General features: G+C 39.1%; 1 protein-coding gene across 4 annotated transcripts in view; it reads right to left on the minus strand.

The window, feature by feature from the left end:
- Positions 1-21,201: 21,201 nt before the first annotated feature.
- Positions 21,202-26,185, minus strand: part of Arhgap18 (Rho GTPase activating protein 18) — a 147,229-nt gene continuing 142,245 nt past the window's right edge. For all 4 annotated transcript variants that reach the window (XM_048425128.3, XM_085689733.2, XM_085689729.2 and 1 more), the window contains exons 14-15: positions 23,320-23,381; positions 21,202-22,772 (exon numbers count right to left, since the gene is read on the minus strand). In XM_048425128.3, the coding sequence (XP_048281085.2) occupies positions 22,681-22,772; positions 23,320-23,381 (154 nt within the window). In that variant the 3' untranslated portion in view covers positions 21,202-22,680. The remainder of the gene's footprint in view (positions 22,773-23,319; positions 23,382-26,185) is intronic.

The following is a 26,185-nucleotide window of genomic DNA, read 5'->3' on the forward strand; positions in this document are numbered from 1 at the left end:
ATAGTTCAGCTTCAATACCATCTGACTTACTTGGGGAGGGGCAATGTAAGGAAGCCTCCAGTTCAAAGGAAAATCTATGTTGCTAACAATTACTATTACTAAGTAAAAATATTATAGAGCTGGAGAGATGACTTCATAAAAAAGCACTTACTGCTCTTGCAGAGGACTCACGTTCAATTCCTACCTGGTGGCCCACAACCAGTTCCAGCAGATTTCATGCCCTCTTTGGGTCTTCCCAATCTCCTGCATGTACTCGGTGCACAAAACTCGTGCAGGCACACACAAATATACACATACATTTTTAAAAAATTTTTCTAGAAAAAGATAACAGGAGGTGATAAATTTTTAAGACCAGACCTCACACTTTCTAAGAAAACCTCTAGCTTATCAAACAAGCACTGCCATAGTAGGATACCATGGATTGGGTGGCTTAAATAATAGGAAGGTATTTCTTCATTCTGGAAAATAGAAAGTCCATGGTAAAAAGGTATTATGATTCAGTTCTGGATCAGACTCTCTTCCTAGCAAATGATAACCACTTTCTCCTAGTTTTTAAAACAGCTTTCACTTGGAGCATTCATGTGGAGAGACTGCTCTTTTATCATGTCACAAGCCCACTAGTCCCACAAATGGACCTGTTCCCATAGACATATCTATCTATCCTTACCACTCAATGGTTCCATTTCCAAATACTTTAATTCTGAGTACTTTGTCTTTAACAAATAAATTTGGAGAGGACACATTTATTTCTAGACATCTTCATTAAATAAGAACTTTTCACTTCAAGATACATCCAGCACAGCAAGGTTAAAAATAAAATTTTGGAGGAAAAGAATACAAACTATTTAAAGTGAAACCAGAGGAAATGGTCTCCGTTAGTAATTCTGAGACTACAAACACTGAAAAGTCTTTGAATCATATGCTCTACTATACAAATATTTTCTGTCACATCTATGTTCATTAAATGTGAAGACATAATAAATGTAAACTTCCTAAATACAACTTTTGTGCTTCTCTATTACTAACATATAAAGAAGATAAAAAGATAATATTTATAGGAACATACTATAGCAACCATATGGGACATTGTAGCATGAGGGCCAGCTTCTTGGGGTATCTATCCCACCCGGTACCCCACAACCAGCAACTCCCAAGGAAAATTACACACAAGACTTCATAAGGTTATAAACTGATTGGCCCATTAGGTCAGGCTTCTTATTAGTCCTTGTAACTTATATTAATCCATTATCATTATCTATGTTAGCCGCATGGCTCAGTACCTTTCTCAGCTGGACAAGTTACATGCTGCCTCTTTGGTGGCCTGCACAGGAATGGTGGAAGGAGTTTCCTGCTTCCCAGAATACTCCCAGTCTCTTTGCTCCACCCCTACTTCCTGTCTGGCTTTCCTGCCTATACTGCCTGCCTGACCAATCAGCGTTTTATTAAAATATGATTGACAGAATACAGACAATTCTCCCACACCATTTCCCTCTATTTTTTTTTAACAAAGGAAAATACCCATAGTCCATTTGTTGGGAATGTGGGCATAGTATTTCAGGCTACTTCCTGCTGGTTGGGGGCGCTGACAATCTTATGGGCACCTAAAGAAAATTTAGAGTTATAATCAAGTCCTGACTGGAGTATCCTGTGAGACCTGATCATCTCAGGCAGCACCTTGAATCCGTTCTGGATGTAGAACTCAGACATCTGCGCCATCTGTTCCTACTGGAGATTGCTCAGGTGGTCTCCCTTGGTCAAAGATGATTTTTCTTAACTCTAAATAAATCCAGAGCCTCTCATTTTCTGTGGAAACAAAAGCAAAATCTCTTCTCCAAAGTAGCATACCTTTTGACTTCAATTTTGAAGCAAAGGTATTTTCAAAATATCTATCTTGGATTAATTCAGCAGCATTTATAAATGAAAGTCTTTTAGCAGCTGTTGCTCCTTCCTCAGCATTCAAACAATTCAAAGAGAGCATAATAACATACAGTATCAAGATTCTCTGTGTATTTTCCATCTTTATGTGGCTTTATTTTAACCTCTATTTCTTTTATTTTTACTTTTACTTTTTGAGACAGGTTCTCTGTATATCTTTGTCCTGGAATAACTCTGTAGACCAGGCTGTCCTTGAACTCACAGATATCCCATTGTCTCTGCCTCCCGAGTGCTGGGATTAAAGGCGTGTGCTATCACACCTTGAACTCACAGAGGTCTGTCTGTCTCTGCCTCCCAGGCATTGGGATTAAAGGTGTGTACTACCACACCTTGAAGTCACAGAGGTCAAACTCTACCTCTGCCCCCTGAAGTCACAGAGGTCAATCTACCTCTTGCTCCCAGGCATTGGGATTAAAGGTATGTATCACCAAAAAAAAAAAAGAGGGAAATGGTGTGGGAGAATTGTCTGTATTCTGTCAATCATATTTTAATAAAACGCTGATTGGCCAGGCAGGCAGTATAGGCAGGAAAGCCAGACAGGAAGTAGGGGTGGAGCAAAGAGACTGGGAGTATTCTGGGATGCAGGTAACTCCCTCGCCAGTTCTGCCCAGACCACCAGAGAGGAAAGATGTAAGCTGCCCCTCTGGAAAAGGTACTGAGCCATGTGCTAATGTAGATAAGGATAATGGGGTAACATAAGTTATAAGAGCTAATAAGTAGCCTGACCTAATGGGCCAATCAGCTTTATAACTTATAGAGACCCCTGTGTGTGATTTTCCTTGGGACTTGCCAGTTGTGGGGTACTGGGCGGGAACAGATGCCCCAACTAGCTGGCCCATAATGCTACAGAACATGATTAGCCTCATAAAGTATTCATAAGGTGTACATTAAAGCAGCAAAATGTTTTTTCTTCACCCATAAAATTGATGAATATAAAAGAGAATAAAGGAGGGATACTGAATATCACTCAACTACTATTAATGGAAGTATAAATTGATACTTTGACAATATATGCAATAATACCTTCTCTCAGCTATTTTTCTCTTCTCTCAGTTATTACTTGTCAGGTATACTTCGTAGGAACTAAAAATAAAATGAATGATTATAACAATCATATAGCAGATCATTATGAAAGTCAGGTTGTTTCAAAATATATGATTTCAAAAGCAAGTGGATCATTACAAATAATTGTAATCAGATATCCATGACTTCTGTCATGTAGTGAATATTCAAAGGATTTTAAAAATTTGCACAATGACTATAACTAAAATGTTCGATAATTTATATTCACATGAAAAAGACTTCTCTGTGTCTACACAGATATAAACATACATACAAAGTGTTTATTCAAACTAAATGATGTCTACACAAAATCTTAAGAACTTGTTTTCAATAGACTTTACATTTTGAATAACTATCAAATTTTTGCATGTTTTTGTTTCATTCAAGTAGACACTTATTTTGGATACAGAGCAATGTATTTGCTTCATATCATGGGATACATTATTTTTGGATGAAACTCTAGAAGGAAGTGTGATGAAACCTTAAGTAAAAGAAGTATGTAAGCATTCTTATTAATTAGATTTCATACATTTAAAAATATGTTATCAAAGCACTGTGGTGTATTTATTCTTCTTGAAATATATTAAAGACTTAGGATATCCTTTGAAAGTTTAAAAACTTAGAATGAAAAGTTGAATGTCTTTGAAAGGTATGCAAGGTGATTGTGATGGCTATTCTTTGTTGTCAATTTGACTACATCTGGAATTATCTAAAACTCAAAATGAATGGGCACACCTGTAAGAATTTTATTTTAATCATTGAAGTGGGAAGATACAGTTCTAAACTGGATCTTTGAGTGGCAAAGACATACCTTTAATCAAGATCTCTTGAGGTGTGATGATCCACCTCTAATCCAGAGCCTCTTTTTTGCTTGAAACATACATAAAGGACATAGAAGAGAGATGTTGCTCTCTTTGCCTGCTTGCTCTTGCCTCCTTGCTAGCTGGTACATTCTTTTACTCGCATTAATTAAAGGTACTTCTTCAGGATTCGGGCATATATCAAAGATCAGGCTGAGACACCCAGCCTGTGGATTAGACAACTACCATATTCTTGGAACTTCCATTCAGAGGCAGCCATTGTTAAAATATCTGGACCATAGCCTATAAGTCAGTCTGATAAATCCCTTCATGTATATATGTATATATACATACATATATGTATATATAAATATATATTATAAATCCCCTTTGTACATATATATGTATAAAACACTTATATCTGTGTGTATAAATATATGTGTAAGTCTGTGCTTATGTAGGATTCCAATTTGTATGCTGTGAATATGTTCTGTTATCAGAACATATTCTGTTAACAAAGAAGCTGCTTTGTCTTATGGTAGGACAGAACACATTTAGGCAGGAAATCTAAACTAAATGCAGGGAGAAAGAAGGCAGAGTCAGGGAGATGCCATGTAGCTGTTAAAGGAGAAAGATGCAGGAATCTTATCCATAGGCCACAGTCTCATGATACAGAAATGGATTAATTTAAAACATAAGAGCTAGCTAGAAATACACCTGAGCCATCAGTCAAATAGTGCTGTAATTAATATAGCTTCAGTGTGATTATTTGAGTCTGGGCAGCCCGGAAACATAAGTGCAATCTCTGTTTACATAATGGCACCCACTGTCTGGGGCATGGATTCACATAAGACCTGAAAAGGCTTTTTAAAAAGATGACTTTTAGAACCCAAAAAGGGAGCCAAGCACAGCTTCTTGGTAACCATATTTTCTTTTCAAATAGGCTCTGTTTACTGATGGCTAGCAGAGGCACTGCACCTTTAAGAGAAAGCTTCCTGATGCAGCATTACCAGCAAAACAGTACAGCTTCTTTGAGAGTCAGCTTCTTGGTTCATGTTGGCAGCACAAATTGCTCTGGCTCTTTCAGGAGGCCAAGCACTTGAATGGGGTTTATGGGCAATGTTCTTCAAGTTACTACTTGGTGGTAGCATGGGCCAACTGCTTCTGAGAGTTGGGGTGGTAAACATGGCTCCCAGAGTTGGAAGTAAATGAATCTCTGCCATATTGGAAAGTCAAGCAGGGTGGAACCAACAGCCAAAGTGTCCACCTGATTCTAGCCATGTCTCATTAACTATTTACAACAGTGATCAAAAATGGATTACAGATACACAATAAATACAAATTCAGACAGAAATAGACCCCTGAATGGGTCACAGTGTGTTTAAAAAATATATGTAGGCTTAAGAAGAAAAGAAAATAGGTAAAGGCAGTTATAGAAAAATAATTTTAAAAACTAAAACAAAGGCTTTAAAAAACAGTAAAAGTTATATAACGTAATACAGACACACATATATTAAAGGAGAAAAGAGACTAAAAAAGCCACATAAAGATGAAATATACACAGAGAATCTGGATTATGTGGTGTGGGAGAATTGTCTATATTCTGCCCATCTGTTTATTTTGAATAAACACTGATTGGCCAGGCATGAAGTATAGGCGGGTCAATCAGACAGGAAGTAGAGGCGGTGCGAGGGGAACAGGAGAATGCTAGGAAGGAAGAAGCCCATTCTTCCCATTCCTGCCCAGACCACTGAGAAGCAAGGTGTAATCTGCCTGGTTGAAAAAGGTACCGAGCCATGTGGCTAACATAAATAAGAATAATGGGTTCATATAAGCTACAAGAGTTAACAAGAATCCTGAGCTAATGGGTCAATCAGTTTTTTAACTTATGGAGATCTCTGTGTGATTTTCTTTGGGGCTTGCCAGCTGTGGGGAACTGGGCAGGATGTAAACCCCAACAAGACGGCCCTCATGTTACAATTATGTATATTATATGTGTTTTCTTTGAATGTTTTTGACTGTGAATGAGCTAAGTACAGAGAGACATTTCATTGGAAAAGAGGTTCTGTTTTTGTTTCCAAAGAAGATGGGAGTCTGTGGATTACTTCCAGGCTAATATGGTGTGATGTAACAAGATCCCCCTCCCTCACTGAAAGATCTCCATGAACCCTAAAAATACTTCACCCAACAAACAGGAGGAAGCAGTTTGGAGAAGACAACCTTCAAATTCCCAAAATTGTGGTTTACATATTTGTTTTTATCTAAAAGGGGTTGGGTACAAATGGTTAAATGGTTACAATCTCTTTTTTAAAAAGGGGAGGGAAGACATGATATAGAAATGACTACTTTACATTGATATGGACCTTGATTTATTGATACAAATTTATGGTCAATTTTGTTATATGTATATTTCTACTCTTGTTTTAGGTATTTTGTTTATATAGCTTATTCAAAAATGTAATGTAGCCTGCTACGCCATCCCAGCTTTCGGCCTGGAACCCCTCCCGTCCTCTCTCCCTTTTTCAGAGCTTAAATTCCTCCATCTCAGCCTGGGTGGGCACCGCGGCCCGGGGCAGGCGGTGAGTGCAAAGGGACAGGAGTCCCTTTGTTCGGATAGCCTGTCTGCAGCGAGCTAAGACTGCAGGCAAAGTGATTCCTGGTTAGCAAGGGACACTAATCCAGTAGAAGAAGACCCAGCGGAGGGAAGAGCCATTGGAGGGCATCTGAAAGAAGAGATGGGCAGGCGCCAAGGCAAAAATTCCTCCAACAATCTGAAAAACAACATGAAAACACCAGATCCCAGCGATCTTACGACAGAAGGACTCGAACGCCCTATTCCAGAAGAAGTGGAAAACAGTGTCATTATGAAAGCAATAGAGTCTCTTAAACAGGGTATGAATAACTCACTCAAAGAAATAGAAGACAAATATAACAAAAAGATGGAAGAAATGAGTAAAGAAATGGAAGACAAATATAACAAAAAGGTTGAAGAAATGAGTAAATTCGTAAATGATACCCTGGGAAACCAAGAAAAAGCAATCAAACAGGTAATGGAATCAGTTCAAGAATTGAAAACTGAAATGGAGGCAGTGAGGAAAACACAATCCGAGGGCCGGCTGGATATGGAAAACCTAGGTAAACGAACGGAGACTACAGAATCAAGCTTAACCAATAGAATACAAGAGATAGAAGAACGAATCTCAGATTATGAAGACACCATAGAGAAAATAAACGCCCTGACCAAAGAAAACAGCAAATCCAACAAATTCTCATCACAAAACATTCAGGAAATATGGGACATAATAAAAAAAACCAAATCTAAGAATAATAGGAGTAGAAGAAGGAGAAGAATTGCAGATCAAAGGTCCAGAAGATATATTCAACAAAATTATAGAAGAAAACTTTCCCATCCTAAAGAGGGATATTCCTCTGAAGGTGCAAGAAGCATACAGAACACCGAATAGATTGGATCAGAAAAAAACATCCCCTCACCATATAATAATCAAAACACAAAGCAGTCAGATTAAAGAAAGGATATTAAGAGCTGCAAAGGAAAAAGGTCAAGTAACCTATAAAGGTAAACCTATCAGACTTACACCAGACTTCTCTATAGAAACCATGAAAGCCAGAAGGTCCTGGATAGAGGTACTGCAGAAATTAAGGGACCATGGATGCAAGCCCAGACTACTTTACCCAGCTAAGCTTTCGTTCACTATCAACGGAGAAAACAAAATATTTCAGGATAAAAACAAATTTAAACAATACGTAACTACTAATCCAGCCTTACAGAGAATACTAGAAGGAAAATTACATCCCAAGGAATCCAACATTGCCAACACTGACTACAATAATTCAGACATCTAGCGACCCTTCACTAGCACAATTCAAAGAAGGAAAACACACACACTCTATTACCCCCCCCCAAAAAAATGACTGGAGTCAACAACCAATCAATGGTCATTAATATCTCTTAATATCAATGGACTCAATTCACCTATAAAGAGGCACAGACTTAGAGATTGGTTACGAAAACAGGATTCAACATTCTGCTGTTTACAAGAAACACACCTCAACCACAAAGACAGACACCTACTCAGAGTAAAGGGTTGGGAAAAGGTTTTCCAAGCAAATCGACCTAAGAAACAAGCGGGTGTGGCCATTCTAATATCTAGCAAAATCGACTTCAAACTAAAATCAATCAGAAGAGATGGAGATGGACATTTCATACTCATAACAGGAACAACTCATCAGGAAGAAGTCTCAATCCTGAATATCTATGCCCCTAATGTAAAGGCACCCACATATGTAAAAGAAACTCTTCTAGAACTCAAGGCAGTCATCAAACCACACACATTAATAGTAGGAGACTTCAACACTCCTCTCTCACCAATGGACAGGTCAATCAGACAGAAACCAAACAGAGAAATAAGAGATTTATTGGAGGTATTGAATCAAATGGACTTAACAGACATCTATAGAACACTCCACCCAAATAGGAAAGAATATACCTTCTTCTCTGCAGTTCATGGAACCTTCTCAGAGATTGACCACATACTTGGTAACAAAGCAAACTCCCACAGATACAAAAAAATATTAGTAACCACCTGTGTCTTGTCAGTCCACCATGGATTAAAATTAGAATTCAACAACAACGCTACCCCCAGGAAGTCAACAAACTCATGGAAGTTGAACAGTCAACTACTAAATCACCCCTGGGTCAGGGACGAAATTAAGAAAGAAATTAAAGTCTTCCTTGAATTTAATGAAAACAAAGACACAACATACTCAAACCTATGGGACACTATGAAAGCAGTGCTAAGAGGAAAGTTCATAGCAATAGGTGCCCAACTAAAGAAAACAGAGAAAGCACACATTGGAGACCTAACAGCACACTTGAAAGCTCTAGAAAAAAAAGAAGCTGATTCACCCAGGAGGAGTAGAAGACTGGAAATAATCAAACTGAGGGCTGAAATCAACAAAATAGAAACAGAGAAAACAATCCAAAGAATCAATGAATCAAAAAGCTGGTTCTTGGAGAAAATCAACAAGATTGACAAACCCCTATCCAAACTAATCAAACGGCAGAGAGAGAACTTGCAAATTAATAGGATCAGAAATGAAAAGGGGGATATAACCACAGACACAGAGGAAATTCAGAGAATCATTAGATCTTACTACGAAAGTTTATATGCCACAAAGTTGGAAAATGTAAAAGAAATGGACATTTTTTTAGATAAGTACCATATACCAAAGTTGAACCAAGAACAGGTGAACAATCTAAATAGACCTGTTAGTCGTGAAGAATTAGAAGCTGTTATCAGAAATCTCCCTGCCAAAAAAAGCCCAGGACCAGATGGTTTCAATGCAGAATTCTACCAGAACTTCCAGGAAGAGCTAATTCCTATACTCCTTAATGTATTCCATAATATAGAAACAGAAGAGTCATTGCCAAACTCCTTTTATGAAGCTACAGTTACCTTAATACCAAAACCACATAAAGACACAACCAAGAAAGAGAATTACAGGCCAATTTCACTCATGAACATCGACGCAAAAATTCTCAATAAAATCCTGGCAAACCGAATCCAGGAACACATTAGAAAAATTATTCATTATGATCAAGTAGGCTTCATCCCAGAGATGCAGGGCTGGTTCAACATACTCAAATCTATCAATGTAATCCATCATATAAATAAACTGAAAGAAAAAAACCATATGATCATTTCATTGGATGCTGAAAAAGCATTTGACAAAATTCAACACCCATTTATGATAAAGGTGTTGGAGAGACTGGGGATACAAGGATCATACATAAATATAATAAAAGCAATATACAGCAAGCCGACAGCTAACATCAAATTGATTGGAGAGAAACTCAAAGCCTTTCCACTAAAATCAGGAACACGACAAGGCTGTCCACTCTCTCCATACCTCTTCAATATAGTGCTTGAAGTTCTAGCAATAGCAATAAGACAACATAAGGAGATCAAGGGGATTCGAATTGGAAAGGATGAAGTTAAACTTTCGTTATTTGCTGACGATATGATAGTGTACATAAGTGACCCCAAAAACTCTACCAAAGAACTCCTACAGCTGATAAACACCTTTAGTAACGTGGCAGGATACAAGATCAACTCCAAAAAATCAGTGGCCCTCCTATACACAAAGGATAAAGAAGCTGAGAGGGAAATCAGAGAAACATCACCTTTCATGATAGCCACAAATAGCATAAAATATCTTGGGGTTACTCTAACCAAGGAAGTGAAAGACCTATGTGACAAGAACTTTAAGTCTTTGAAGAAAGAAATTGAGGAGGATACCAGAAAATGGAAAGATCTCCCTTGTTCTTGGATTGGGAGGATCAACATAGTAAAAATGGCAATTCTAACAAAAGCAATCTATAGATTCAATGCAATCCCCATCAAAATCCCATCAAACTTCTTCACAGACCTTGAGAAAACAATAATCAAGTTTATATGGCAAAACAAAAAACCCAGGATAGCCAAAACAATCTTATACAATAAAGGAACTTCAGGAGGCATTACCATCCCTGACTTCAAACTCTATTACAGAGCTACAGTATTGAAAACAGCTTGATATTGGCAAAAGAACAGAGAAATCGACCTTTGGAATCGAATAGAAGACCCAGATATTAACCCACAAACCTATGAGCACCTAATTTTTGACAAGGGAGCTAAAGGTATACAATGGAAGAAGGAAAGCATCTTTAACAAATGGTGCTGGCATAACTGGATGTCAACCTGTAGAAGGATGAAAGTAGATCCATACCTATCACCATGCACAAAACTCAGGTCCAAATGGATTAAAGACATCAACATTAATCCATCCACTTTGAACCTGATAGAAGAGAAAGTGGGAAGTAGTCTACAAGAGGCACGGGAGGCCTCTTCCTAAGCAGGACCCCAGCTGCACAGACAATAAGAGAAACAATGAATAAATGGGATCTACTGAAACTGAGAAGCTTCTGTAAAGCAAAGGACACTGTCAGTAAAACAAAAAGGCTGCCTTCTGACTGGGAGAAGATCTTCACCAACCCCTCATCAGACAAAGGTCTGATCTCCAAAATACACAAAGAACTCAAGAAACTAGGCACTAAAACTCTTATTAACCCAATTAAAAAATGGGGTACTGAACTGAACAGAGAATTCACAACAGATGAACTTCGAATGGCCAGAAGACACTTAAGGTCATGCTCAACCTCCTTAGCGATCAGGGAAATGCAAATTAAAACCACTTTGAGATACCATCTTACACCTGTCAGAATAGCTAAAGTCAAAAACACCAATGATAGCCTATGCTGGAGAGGATGTGGGGTGAGGGGAACACTCATCCATTGTTGGTGTGAATACAAACTTGTGCAGCCACTGTGGAAATCAGTGTGGCGGTTTCTCAGGAAACTGGGAATCAATCTCCCTCAGGACCCAGCAATTCCACTCTTGGGAATATACCCTAGAGATTCCCTAGCATACTACAAAAGCATTTGCTCAACTATGTTCATAGCAGCACTATTTGTAATAGCCAGAACCTGGAAACAGCCTAGGTGCCCCTCAATAGAAGAATGGTTAAAAAAGGTGTGGAACATATACACATTAGAGTTTTATTCAGCGGTAAAAAATAATGACATCTTGAATTTTGCATGCAAATGGATGGACATAGAAAACGCTTTACTGAGTGAGGTAAGCCAGACCCAAAAAGAGGAACACGGTATGTATTCACTCATAAGTGGATTCTAACCATAATTTAAAGGTCTTTGAGCCTATTATTCGTGATCCTAGAGAAGCTAAATAAGAAGACGAACCTGATGAAAATTATTTAGCCATCCGCCAGGAGGTAGGAAATAGTCAAGAGTCCCAGGTAACCTTGGGTGCATGGGGGGGTGGGAGGGTTGTTGGAAGGGGAGAGGGTTAGAGAGAAGGGAGTAGGGGAGGAATGGAGAAAGCTTGGTTGACCGGGTTTGGGGGGGAAGGGAGGAAGGATGAATATGGGATCAGGGAAGAATATATTTCAACTAAGGGAGTCATTTTAGGGTTTATAGGAAACTTGATTATATATGGGATCCCAGGTCCAAGGAGAGATCCCCAGATTGTTCTCTGGACAGAGGAGAGGGTGCCTGAACCGGCCTTGGCCCATAACCATACTGATGAATATTTTGCTTATCACCATAGATCCTTCATCTGGCGATGGAAGGCGATACAGACGGAGACCCACATTGGAGCACCGGACTGAGTCCCCCAAGGTCCAAATGAGGAGCAGAAGGACAGAGAAAATGACGAAGGACTGCGAGGGATGCTATCACCCACTGATACAAGGGGTCGGATCTAATGAGAGTTCACCAAGGGCAGTTGGACTGCGACTGAACGAGCACGTGATCCAACCAGATTCTCTGAATGTCGCCGGATTTTCTGAATGTGGCTGGCCCGGAGTCTTTCTGAGAAGCCATTGACAATGTCACTGGGACTAGTTTCCTCTGCATATACTGGATTTTTTGGGATCCAGTCTGTTTGGATACTCACCTTCCTGGACCTGGAGGGAGGGGGGACGATCTTGAACTTCCCACAGGGCTTGAAACCCTGACTGACCTTAGGGACAAAGAGGGAGGAGGGGGGGGGGAGTGGGAAGGTGTTGGGAAGAGGGGCGTAAAGGGAAACTTTTATAATTTAATAAAATTACTTAAAGAAAAAAAACCAAAAATGTAATGTACAATTAAGAAATACAGGTTAATAGTCATCTATAGTAATCAAACTTTTATTCATATTAGTTAGATTTTCTAGATATACAGAGATATATTTCAGTTAGATAGATAATCTTCAGCACTTCAAAGACCTACACATTATGGCATTTAAAAGATTTTAAGAACTTAGACTTTTCTTGACAGTGAGACCTACAGCATCAATTCCTTCAAGAGGATGATGAGCATTGAAGAGGCTTTTTATGGAGTTTGCTAGCCATTTGGGCAAGAACTGCTCTTGTCCAGACTATTTGATGGTATTCGGTATAAACTGTACATGCAGGACCTATAGATAAATGACTGCTGAACTTGCCTAAAGAAGGTGAGATTATCCTTCAGGGTTCCTGCTTCAAAGAAGAAATTGTCAGCCATTCTGTAGGACACAAAAAAGTGACTGACAAATGTCAATATAGGTGAAACAGTCTTTCAAATTTTCTTCTTCATGGAAAAGTCTGCTGGATACTATATGCCTGTAGGCTGAAGATGGATGCCCTAACATTACAGAAGAACTTTGGGTAACTGTCCAGGCAGTGAGATGTCTCTGTCAATTTTAGAACTTTGGAAGTTGTTTACAATGCATTTCCTGTTTACTTAGGTAATATTATATCCTCCTGGGGTCATTGATGGAGGTGAAGATGGATAGTTATAGTTTTTCTTAGTTATAATAAAAGATGAATTAGACAGAAAATTTTAGACTCACAAAGATAAAATAGAATATTTTCTTTAAATTTGCCAGATACAATAAACATTGTAACTGTAATGCTCACTTGATAACTGTCTTGTTATATGTAATTTTACTATGTTAAAGTTAAAAAACTTCCTATTTATTTAAACAGAAAAGGGGAGGTGTTGTGGAAATCCCCTCTGTATGATGTGAATATGTTTTATTACCAATGGCCTATGGCAGGGCAGAATAGAGCTAGGCAGGAAAACTAAACTGAATGCATGGAGAAAGAAGACAGAGTCAGAGAGACAGCATGTAGCTGCCGATGCAGAAAGATTTGGGAACCTTACCACAGGTCACAGCCTCATGGTGATACATAGATTATTAGAATGGGTTAATTTAAGATATAAGAGCTTGCTATATACATGCCCCAGCCATTTACCAGTGTTGTAATTTATATAGTTTCTGTGTGATTATTTGGGTGTGGATGGCGGGGAAACATAAGCAGAATGTCCATTTACATATATATATATATATAAATATATATATATATACACACACACACACACACACACACACACACTGAGAGAGAGAGAGAGAGAGAGAGAGAGAGAGAGAGAGAGAGATAGAGATTTGTTTTATAAGTTCTGTTAGTCTAGAGGACCCTTAACAACACAGTAATATTTCATGGAAAAAGGTTAAATGAAAAAAACTTGAAGAACAGAATTCTAGAACATCTAATGAATTGTTTACATTTCAGCAATTAAACATGGGAAACAATGCTTTGTATAACATTTGTTCTCATCCTTGTTTTGAGTGGAATCATCAGAAGTTATGTAGTGTATGTTCCCCAAGCTTTACTAAGCAAATTAAAGTGTCCTTTAGTATAACATAGGGACACAGAGGAGTAGTGAGAGTAGACACAGCATCTCCAAAAATGGTGTTTTTATTTAAATTTTTACAATTTTTAAAATTTGCTTCCAAAGTACTGTGTTCCCTTACAGGATCTTATACTTACTTCATTTTGGTTTGTCTCCTTCCTCAACCCTCTGCTGCCTTCTCCACCGTGCTCTTCACCCCTGGCATACAGTGTTACTAAATGGAATAAGCTTTAGTGCATCTTTGTGAACAGCCCTTACTAAAGACCTACTTCCAAACAAGCATATTTTTAAAACCATTTAATTTAAACCTGGAAAGAGACTGGAAATATCATAGAAATAAAATGTAAATGAGTGATATCTCTGAAGGCTTGGCAAAATCTTGAGATTATTTTCATATTTGGCACAATCAATTTTCTTCAAAAGTCAATTATTTATGTGTATGGATATAGTTTAATTAGGAGAGTGCTTGTCTTGCATGAGCATAGCCGTGTTTCATTAGCATCCCGGGAATCTGGCACAGTGGTATTTACATATACACAGAGCACTTGTGGGGATGGAGGGTTTGAGACGCAAGGTCATGCTCAGCTATACAGTGAGAGCTACCAGAGATACCATCTCATAAAGAAAACACTTTAAGTGCTATTTTGGAGATGAGGACTTCATTGAAAATCTTGAATTAACTAAATACAGAGGTACAGATCATTTAAATATTAGAAAGTCTATGCAAAAACTATTTAAGTGATTTTCCCTTATGTAAAATAATATCAAGCAATGACCAAAATAAGTTGCCTTGGTAAACTCCATCCCCACTGTCACTCCCTCCACCAATTCCAAGTTCGTATCTTCCAGTTCCTGCTTGCATCTTGCTCTCAAAAAGATGTGTTCCCAACAGCCCCAAGCACTTTCAGCCTACTTCTAGAAGGTTCACCCTGAATTCCAGCCCTAATCCTTCCAGCTCAATTCTTGTCTTGTTCTCTTAATTCTCTATGCTGTTGATTATCCATGTTGTTCTCTTAATTATCTATTATCTTGTTGATATCTTAATTATCTATCTCAATATTTACTATGTTGAAACTGTTTTCCTCGACATCTCTGAGTTTGACCCATCTCATGCTACTGTGATGGTTTCAACACAGTGCAACCCCTCTTGGTCCCTATCATTTTTACTACCATATTCTAACAAGTATTAACTAAAATATACACCTTTCAAAAAATACTTTCTAAAAGATGCTTCCTTTTAGCTTTTCAACCCTTTCATACATCTTGTTTCACACTCTCATTATTTTCTCTCCTTATATTCTATTTTCTCTTCCCCTCCCCTCTCTTTCAAATAATTCTCAAATCTGTACTGTAATCTCAAATCAGAACTTCACTCTAATCTGAGATTGGTTGAAAAGCAGCATCCTTTGTTCTCAGGGTTATAAAAGGTTTTTTTTTATTCATTATTTGGCAATTTCATACCCACCCATACTCCCCTGCAGGATCATTCAGACTGTTGATTTCAACCACATAACACCAGCCTCACCCACTCTCACCTTCCATGGCCCAGGTCTAATTCTGAACCTCATTCTTTTGAACTGAATCTAGTCTGTAGTATTCTAAATGGTCCAGCAACTTATGTATTCATGTTTCTGCTATCACTGACCCAGTTACTATCATCCTCTCCTTATGATCTTACTGTATTTTATCTTACAGTTAGTTGTACGCTTATCTGCCTTCATCAAATCTGAGTCAATTTGTAAAGAACGCATTCTCCAAAGCTCCAGTCCACAAGTGTAAATGTAATTTCCCTGTGGAAATACATTACACAATTGCTTTTTGCATTATACCATATAGCCACAGTATAATATATAGTAAACATCAAAATGTATGGGGGAAGAAAAGAATGGGAGAAGGAAAATCATAATGGCCATATTTTCTTCTTAACTAGTAACATTGTTTGTGATACTGTCTAATAAACTCAGTACCTTAAGTCATTATTTAATACATCTAATAAGTCCTATTCCTCCATACTTGAAAATCTAACATGTTTCACTCAGGAGGTTGAGACAGGAGAATCCTGAGCTCAAAAACAGCTCGGGCTGCCCAGTAAAACCTTGTCCCAAATAAATAAATGAGATCATGACTCCTGCTAGGGATGTTGTTTGGTATACATATATCAATACTATATATATATCAATACATAAAAAATGTTTTAAACAGGCAGAAGCATGCATACATACAATATTTAATATATGCCGATGTAATTATCTATAAAAATAACTCACAAATACCATTATTATCTATCCAATTATCCCCCCTTTTTTTTCCCAAAAGATCCCTGAACTTATAAAATTCCTTTCCCAACTCTCAACCGTATACTAATTATAATCAATCCCTAAATATTGTTCCTAAACCTGAGGACAAACTTTGCTGAGAGAGGGGACATCGTCCTCTAGAATTACTTCCAGCTGTCATGGGAGTGAGGTTCTTTCGGGAGGATCCTGTGAAAGTAAAATGATGGTTAAATTTCAAGATCAATGTCTTTTAAAATTGCAAACAGTCTCTGAGTATTTTGTGGAGGTCTGGCCAGAATGTTGTTCAAGATGTGCACCATTTCAGCTAACCAAGTTGAGATCAATTCTAGGGGCCAAAATATAGAGGCAAGTGAAATAAAGCATGAAAATTTCTTCCCTCTCAACATTAGGTAGGCATGGGAATAAGTGAAACATGACCTAGGATGTGGTTCAAGATTTTTGTATTAAAGGAAATATATTGTCTGTAACTGATTTCTTGGACTTTTTGCCAAAGTAGATGACACAAGTAGACACAGGTAAGATGCCCAAGATTCCATTCACTGACTGAGAGTTGCAAAGGCACAAGTTATGGTTCGATTGGTCCCCTTTTTGCCCTCGTAGTATGGCTATAGGGAGGTGAGAGAAAGAAAATGTTAACTGATGAACTACTAAGAATTGTGCCAAGGTCATTCTCCTTATGAACCTCCCTTTAAGGGATGTGCCTTGTTCTCAATGGTTTTTACCTGAAAGGGAAGATGACCAAAGGCAAGAGTCCATGAAAGCAGTCATTTTGTAAAGGTTATAAGAGATACAATAAGGCACAGAACTGAACAGCTGAGATGCAGTGAGGGGTAGAAACTGAAAATAGGGCCAACAGTGGGAGGTCTCTTTCTCTGAGGCATATCTGAACTCTTTTAGTTGAGACACAGAGACTTCAAAGCTCAGGTTGAAGAGTTTGCTAGATAGAGCCAGTGTCTTGGCTGCGGGTACAAACGCCTCAAGTATCATTCCTGGCAGCTTGTTGCTTTCGCTTACAGCTGTATGTGAAAATAGCCCGCGGTCCATTCAAAGGAACTTTACAGAGTTAAAGAAATGGTTATGATGGGGAAAGAGTTCTCTTGTTTCCTGTCACACTTTTTTTTTTTAACCAGAAGCAGGCTGCTCCACACAACACTCATGGTCACAAGCAAAAACAGGAAGTGATGCAAAGTCGAGATTCCAGGCTGAGAGGCCAGGAGAAGTAGAAGAGATGTGATGTTCAATTTGTATTAAAAACAGAATTTGAGAGACCATTGGCCCAAGAAATCCAGGACAGTAAAGGGGGCTAGCCAATGGGAGCAGTTGACACCAGAAGTCCAGTATCCGTCCTCCCAGGCACATTAAATACAAAAACAATGGGTCTGGGTTTGCATTATCCCTGTGCTTCCAGATCTCACATGTTGGGAGAGAACTCTGGCCATCTGCATTCTTTATTGCAAATGAAACAAATTACCTTCAATGTTGGGCTAACACTCACCTGAAGTAGAGAAAAAGATGTTCTGTCCAACCGCCAATGGCACCACTTTTCCAAGGAAGAGGTGCTATTATAGACTTCCAGGGAAATAGTTTGACCTTTGGATGATTAGCTTAAACAAGATAAAGAGGAGGAGGGCAGTCCTTAGAGTATCTAGGTAGGGAGTGATTCCTACCTTAGAGAAAGGAATATTCCTAAGTGATGCTGTGACAATTACCAGAGGGGAAGACCTTACCATTTTTCAATGTAGTTGCTACTTCCCGTTCCTGATTCTCCTGTTTATTGAATCTGGTATTATGTTTATTACACCTCTGCTCTATGTTGAGGGAAACCAGAGCAGGGCATTAGTACAATATTGTGAGAATTCTTATTATACAACTCTGATATTAATCATTATAACCACTAATAACAATACTGTCATTTATATGACTACTTGCTATCTGGTTAGTATGCTGCCGAGCTCTTGACAAAGTCAAATTCTAATAACGCTACTGAAAAGTAAATGCTTCCATTATTATGTTTACACAAAAGAGAAAATGAAGTTCAGGTAAGAAATGTGCCCAAAGTCACATTCAAGTAGTCACATTTATATTGTGTCCTGCACTCATGATAGCTTCCCTCAAAACATTACTTAAATAAATTCAAAACCATAACTAGACCAGATCACCTCTCTGGGCAGTTAGCCTCACTTATAGAGAACTTAGTCCCGCTATATTTTCAACTAGGCATCAGGATCAGTAAAGACACACACAGCTAAGTCCATGACTGATCATTTCTAGTCCATTTGAGCGACATGGAAGATCTGCTATGACTTTGGTCGCCTTCTTCGCATGACTTTTTATACACTGTGCCTCTAATTTAGGAAGGGTTTATTGCTAATGCTTCCCTGCTTTCTTCACTCTTCAGCCTCCAGTCCTGGGAAGCTTTAGGACTTCATTCCGTTTTCTCCATCAAATCCACACTCCCTCCCTCGATCTTAGCCAAAGGGCATAGTTTATTCAGACTCCACCCTACCAACAGCCAAGATAATTGTGCCAATTCTTGTCTCTTGCCAGAAAGCCTGTAGGCTCTGCCTTCACTGTGTGGAGCGACCACAATGTCTAATGAGACATTATTAGACTTCGCAGCTAAGGCTTTTGCCAGTAGTACCCTTTTCCTGGCTGTTCTGATATGAACAATAAATTGCCACCCCTCTAATGCAAGGCTCTCATGATCTTGGACTCTGCCTTTGCATTTCCCTCTCTGACCTTTGCTTTTGGTGACTCTAACTCCACTCTGGCCACACTATTGACAAGGCACATTCCTACAGTGGACCTTGATCCTAAATGTTCCCTTTGCCTAGAACATCATTCCAAATATCCACACAGAAAAGCCCTCTCTTTCTCTACATCTTTATTTAGTTGTCAACTATTCAAAGAAAGCCCTCATTTCACGCTGTCATATGCTCACCCCCTAAGCCTGTTCCTACTTGCTCTGTCCATCTCTTTTATCCCCCACTACATTGCCACCTTTTATTAAACTCTGCAGTTCGATTCATTTACTTTTGTTTAATTCATTGCTTGTATCCCTCATTAAAATGTGAATCCAATAGGATCAACTGTTTTGGGTATTTTGTCCACTAAAGGGTCTCAAGGGTTACAGCCTGCTTGACATATATGCGAGTATCCAGTAAGTATTTGTTGAAATGCAGAAACATGTATACGCTAAAAAATAAATAAATAAAAAAATAAATAAAAGACACCGAAGTGCTCCTATTTCTGAGCTCCTTGTCACTGTCTTCCCAGTTTCTCACCTTGACCCACAGCACTTTTGTTTACTCTACACATTGCTGAAAGTTTAATTCTGGGTCTCACTCAATTGATTAAGGACTAGAGCAGACTAATTCATTAGACACACACACACACACACACACACACACAAACAGAAACCGAGGTTAATTATTACTTACAGTTTCAGAGTGAGTAACTGAAACAGAGCCCACAATGTTACCATCTAACTGCTGGAGGTGGCTGGCACCCACAAAGTCACAGCAACATATGGTCTATACTCCGGTTCAATGTCTACAATGTCATTTTCTTTAGATTCAAAGGAATCTCTGCCCAATACTGCCACCTACTGACAAGTAGGTGGGAAATCAGGACAAGCACCAAGTGCAAAGCAATTCTACAAATTTGAGAAAACAAAACCATCTACTTTTTCCCAGAGATGATCAAAAGAAGTTTATATCAATTTCCATAACTATTCTAAGTAAAGGTGGTGTGAGTGAAAGGAATAACAAGGACCAGAAATACCTAGAAGAATTCTGCCAAGAGGTGAGGAGGCAAAGCAGGAAAGAAAGAATAGGGAGGTGAGAACAGGAAGCCACCTTGAATAGGGTAGGTAAGCTGGGTGAGCACTGGCTCCCAGATTTTCCACCAGCAACAGCCGTACATGTTAAAATGGTTGAGACTCAAAACAACTGTGTTTGTTCTCACATCACCGTCCTTTTCTCAACCAAACAGATGTACACTGAAAATTGAAACTTACTGGAAAGAAAAAAAAATCGCAGTAAAAGCATTTGAGTTAATGTCAGTATCTGAAGCGCTACAATAGGATACAGAATCCTCTTCTGTTAAAGTAAACATACATATAATGGGTATGTGTGTACCCATCATTTCGCCCATCAAAACCTGGGAACTCAGTTGTGTGGTGGTGGCACAGGCTTTTAATCCTAGCACTCAGGGGGATCTCTGTGAGTTTGAAATCAGCGTGGTCTACAGAATGAATTCTAGGACAGCCAGGGCTACACAGAAAAATTCTGTCTCAAGAAACAAACAAAACAAAAAGCAAGCAAGGAAACAAACAAACCGGAAAACCTGGGATTTCTTCTGTAGTCTCCCTGGGTAGGCAGTCAGTGTGCTAAGGATACATGGACGCGTGTTCTAGAAACATTTCTGTAAACCGCTATCATAACTCCTGTCCCTTTGTTGTTATGGATCCCTAAATGTTTTAAACACATTTTTTTCTTTAGAATTGTTCATTGTTTGCACCGAAACATCAATGAATTTTGCTACCCAAGAAATGAATATACTTTTATAATAAGAAACAGCACAAAATGTGTTTTGAAAGTCCCAAGGAATAGACATTTATGTAAAGAAAAAAAAAGGAAATTAATTAAGAAAATAAGCTTGTCTCATATGTCTTTCAAGTTAAAAAAAAAACCAGTAAAAGAGCAGAGAAGACTTAATTACCATGAAAACAAACTGTTAATTAAAATAATTTAAAAAGACAAAAGGAGACCCATGAACACACTGGAATAAAAGTAATAATTCCAAGAGAAAATCATTTAGAAAAAGGCATTTAATTATAAAATTTCTTTAAATAAAAAAGCAATGGCACGAATCACCATGGCATTACGGAAGCGTCCATCCACAGGCTGCTCTTGTAATTACACACTGAACATTTCGCTGTTCTCATTAACGGCACTTTCCTTCCTAATTAGAGTGACATCAAGAGCTTCTCAGAATGTGCAGCATCGCATGAAGAGCTATGGACAGTGCCATCAACACATTGGTGCCACGTCTATGCGTGCCACCTTTTATTGATAACACTCTACTCTTCAAAAATGGCGAACTTTGCTCTTATTTCATTTCTCTGATTCCCAGCAGAGATCCATGCTTTGTCACAGTGTGGTCCGTGCACAAAAAGCCCTGGGAATAACACTTTCCACAACATCTTCACAAATGGACTTAGATTAGGTCAAATATGAAAACAGACGAAATGGTTCACAGCAAGGATCATCACACCCAGAAGGCTCATTCTGGGAAGAGGGGGAAGGGCAGAAAGTAACATTTCACACTGCGGTCTCCAGTTGTCCCAGACTGTGCTATGATGACGTTGATAATGCCACCAGGTAACTGTATATGCTGCCCTTCAGATTCCATCGGGAAGGGTGTGGTACATAAAAAGTGGCCTGGCTTTTCACATTGCAGTCAGAAGTGGTTCAGGCATTTGTGTGGATCCATATTATTCCTCCTGAGTATTTAAGCATCTCACACCTTGGTGGTGATCGAGCATTCCTGACATCTTTGGTGTTGGTGATGGGTACAGATTTATGCACATACGTCAAATAAGCTGAAAAGACCACTGCCTGGGTTGCTGCAGGAAGGACCGTTCAGACAGAGGACTCAAAGCCACGAGTAGTAACACTTTGTGGTAAAGAGGATTCTGTGCAGTTAGGCTTGCCTTCCCAGCTCTCCGTACCTGCTGGGCACTGTCCCTTTCCGGTTTAAAAAGCAAATTTTATTGAGGGAAGGTAGATAGGAAGAGGGAAGAAAGAAGAGACAGCATTCTTAAAATGTAAATAAACCAAAACTTCATTGATAAATCTATTAGTAAAGATTATTTAATCTGCTGGGGATATCACTAGATGCCATAAAGCACTTGACCACCATGAGCAAAGTTCTGGATCAATCCCTAGTACCAATCCCCAGTGGGGGGGTGGGGTGGGGTAGAGAGTTTACTTCATACAAAACAAAACAAAACAAAAAAAAACCAAACAGCTTTCCCATCTGAACACATTTTAAGGTCTGTATCAACAGCTCACGAATTAATTAAGCTGCTTTTCTCTTACTCCAAAAATATCTGTTTTCTTAATAACGATAATTAACAATTGGGGAAGTCACAGAAATCTATAATTTTAAGACCTGGGGATGTCACTTTGTAATATAATTGAGTACAGCTGGATAATTAAGAATCTTGCTACTTTTATTAACACTCTTGACCCAGCAAGAACGATGACCTAGTCCTCTGGCTAGTCTTCTACCGTCGCTTGGATTTGATGACCCACTCAGCATTCGGGTTCAGTTGGTGCAAGTCCATCATGTATGTATCGTCATCCAGGCAGCGCTCCCCTGTGAAGGAGATGTGGTATCAGTGAACACAGTGGGGGAGTGCTTGTACAATCACAAGATTCATCCCAATGGTTACAAATCGTAGATTTCAAAATCTGTGTCCTTCTTTCCTAGTTCTCATGACAACATTCAAAGGTATGAAAAAATGTCAGTTGGGTAGTCATTCTCGAGTGCTGGGATCAAATTATGTTAAGAAGTGAAAATAGTTTGGGGGATGGACTGTAAAATCACCCTCACCCGTATTAAACATTAACAGTAGTTTTGGATTCAGCTAAGGACCTGCACTAATTTCCAGGATCTATTTGTGAAATGAGAAGTCAAATGTGCAAAGGCTGAATGTGACTGAGTATTTAAAAAGAAAGAGCTTAAAAAAAAAAAAAACAGGCCCCAGGAAGAAAGGTCAGACCAGCACACAAACCCAAACTATACAACAACTGTCAAAGGCATGGTATGTTTACTTTCAAATACAGAAATAGTTTTGTTCCAAAGATACAAATAACAAACATTGGCGACATCAAATCAACATACAGGATGAAAACATGCTTACCAATATTTCCTCCAATTTCATACAGAAAAATGTCCCCCTTCTTGAGTGTCTGAGCAACCCCACTACCAGGGAGAAAACAAACCGATTAGTTGTGTCATCAAACAGCTTGCAAGTAAAATCAGTGTAGCAGACTGGGACATTCTAGCTAGCATAGAAAATTCTTAACTTATACAAACTGCAGTTATACACTCTGCATTTTCCCATCAGTTAAACGTACCCTACAGGTCATTAAAATGTCACACTTGGAAACAAAATAAACAGAATCAGGGTATCTGAGGGCAAAAGAATAAATCAGTCTCTAAATTTGTAAACACCAAAAAATAAAGTTAATATTGATATGATGTTCTGTTCTTCATAGGGACAAGGTACTGACTCAGTTTCCTCATTGCACTTAGTATTTGTCACTCAGTATGTTACGTTTATACATTTGCATTCTTCAAAGACTAGCATTTTCCACCTACCATAAAGCGGTGCTGAGCACTAAGCCCCCTGATACAATTAGCCACGTTTTGACATTACGTAGTATATCCATGAATGGGAGCCTCTCAATACTTCATAACTCTTTATAGTTTTAGGTTTTACATGAACTTTAACTGGGCAGTGGTGCCTTTAATCCTAGCATTTAGGGAGGTAGAGGCAGGTGGGTCTTTGTAAGCTCAAGGTCAACCTGGTCTACAATAGAGTGAGTTCCAGGACAGCCAGAGATCCACAGAGACAACCTATCTAAAAAAAATAGTAAACTTTTCTAAAATGTTAAGTTCACACACACACACACACACACCACACACACACACACACTATAATTTAGTGGTTTTTGTTCAAAGGTTTCTGTATAAGAATTACTTCAAAAACCTGCTATATCTTTAGTGCCAAACTTTACATTTCTAGAAAGAAGCTCAAGAATCAGGTTTTAAAAATCCTCTGTGGTGTGTGGATTAGGGGATCAGAGAAGTTGTGGGCTGTTAATAAGGGTGCAGAGGAGAGGGACTGGATTGATGGTTCAACAGTTCTGGTTATTCTTCCAGAGGACTGGGGTTCAGTCCCCAGCACCCACGAGGTGGATTACAACCAGCTTTAACTCCAGTTACCCTCTTCGGACCTCCACAGACACTGCACACACAGCGTACAGACACATGTGTAGCTTGCCTAAAGGAAATGACACATATAAGCAGTAAGAAAATTAAGCAGTCTGACTCTTCCGGTTATGAGGATTTCCTGGCATAGCAGCAGCTTTGCCAATCAGTCTGTCAATGGTTCCCTGACTATCTGATCTTCTCTCCCCACTGCTATGCCCACGGCATCACTGTCTGCCCAGGGCTGTGTACACACTTCATGTCCCGCTGCGGCCTTGTATACCGTCCAGTGGTCATACTTTGATTCCAACCAAGAGTTACTATGGCTATAAAACAACCAGGGAATGCCATAAAATACTTGACTTTAAGAGTCTTGTCCAATATGGCTTTCAGAGTGATTCTCAAGTGTCTATATGGTTCTTTCATGTTTACAGGGAGCTGAACAAACTTTCTGAGATAGAACAGCTTTAATATGAAGTCAACAAACTCATAAGTATTGATGGAAAGGCATCAATACTTCAGCAAGCACTGATGAATGAATGGCCAATTTACTAGACTTTCTGCTCATGTGTGTGTGCTTTGGCTTTGACAGAGAGAATGGGAAAGTGAATGATGAAGGAAAGGGAGCTCCCTAGCGGTCCCAAACAGGCAGAATATAAATGGGGGAGACACAAGTACGTGGTAGAGAAAAACTATAATACAACCATTTATTGAGCACTTCACTCACTCTCTGGCCCAGATAAGCATCAATAGGACTTAAGGGCCACTTTCCCTGTCCATGCTCGCAAGACTCTAAAGAGGTCCTATTCTGTCTTGCTCTTCTTAAAGGAGAATGGAAACGTTAACTTAGGACATGGGACATGTTCAGCAGAATTTGCCAAACCTGAGGACCCAGAACCCACGCAGGGGAAGGAGAAAATTGATTCAGGTACTGTGGCATGTGCACTGTGCACATGTAAACGTGCACAAAATAAATGAAAACGTTACCATTTCAAACAGCAGCCTAAGTGGAAGACAGAATACCATGTAGGTGAATATACTGACTAATGTTTCATGCTGTACATCAAAATATTGAGGACCCAGCTGAACAAGACTGTACAATTTCATGAGGATTTACGCTCGGAAAATCTAAGTAGAAAAGATGAGCAGCAACTCAGTTCTCGGAGCTTGCAGGATGCTCCTGACTCAAGCCAGCCAAACCTCCAGACACATTCTGGGAGGGAATGGAACATAGAAGACATGTCAAAGGTGGCAGCTGCAGGTCAAAGGTGAAGAGGAGCAAGAAAGAGAGTTGACTTCATTGTAGCTGAGACACTCCAGGGAGGGAAGATCAATCAGAGAAATCCCTAATGCTCCCAGGCCCCAATTCTGAGAGATTCATTTTGGGAAGGCTTAATGCCAGGCACGACTTCCAAGAGCTGGTGTGGAGGGGACTTAGGGGCTACTTCTGAGGACAGGAAGACAGGTTCATATTTCCAGCTGTGTGACCTGGGGCTAACATGTTCCCTATAGTGTTCCTATCAGTGAAGGAGAAGGAAGGATTGTATTTGCAGCAGGCTGCTACAGCAAGGAAATTTATGCTGGGAGTTTGGGTAATCCATCCTTTTTTGCAACTTCTGAGATGGGGAGATGTGGTTCTAGTTCTCAAACACCTAGCACAGAGTCTTAATGAGAGACAAACATTAGCACAGTATGGTGTACGGACACTGCAGAAGCATTAGCAGACAATCGGACTGAAGCGCCCCGTGTTACAATGAGATGCAACTCAGGAAAAGTGCAAAATTGGATCCTTT

This window comes from Myodes glareolus, chromosome 1 (genome assembly GCF_982192425.1).
Source record: "Myodes glareolus chromosome 1, mMyoGla1.1, whole genome shotgun sequence".
Lineage (NCBI taxonomy): Eukaryota > Metazoa > Chordata > Mammalia > Rodentia > Cricetidae > Myodes > Myodes glareolus.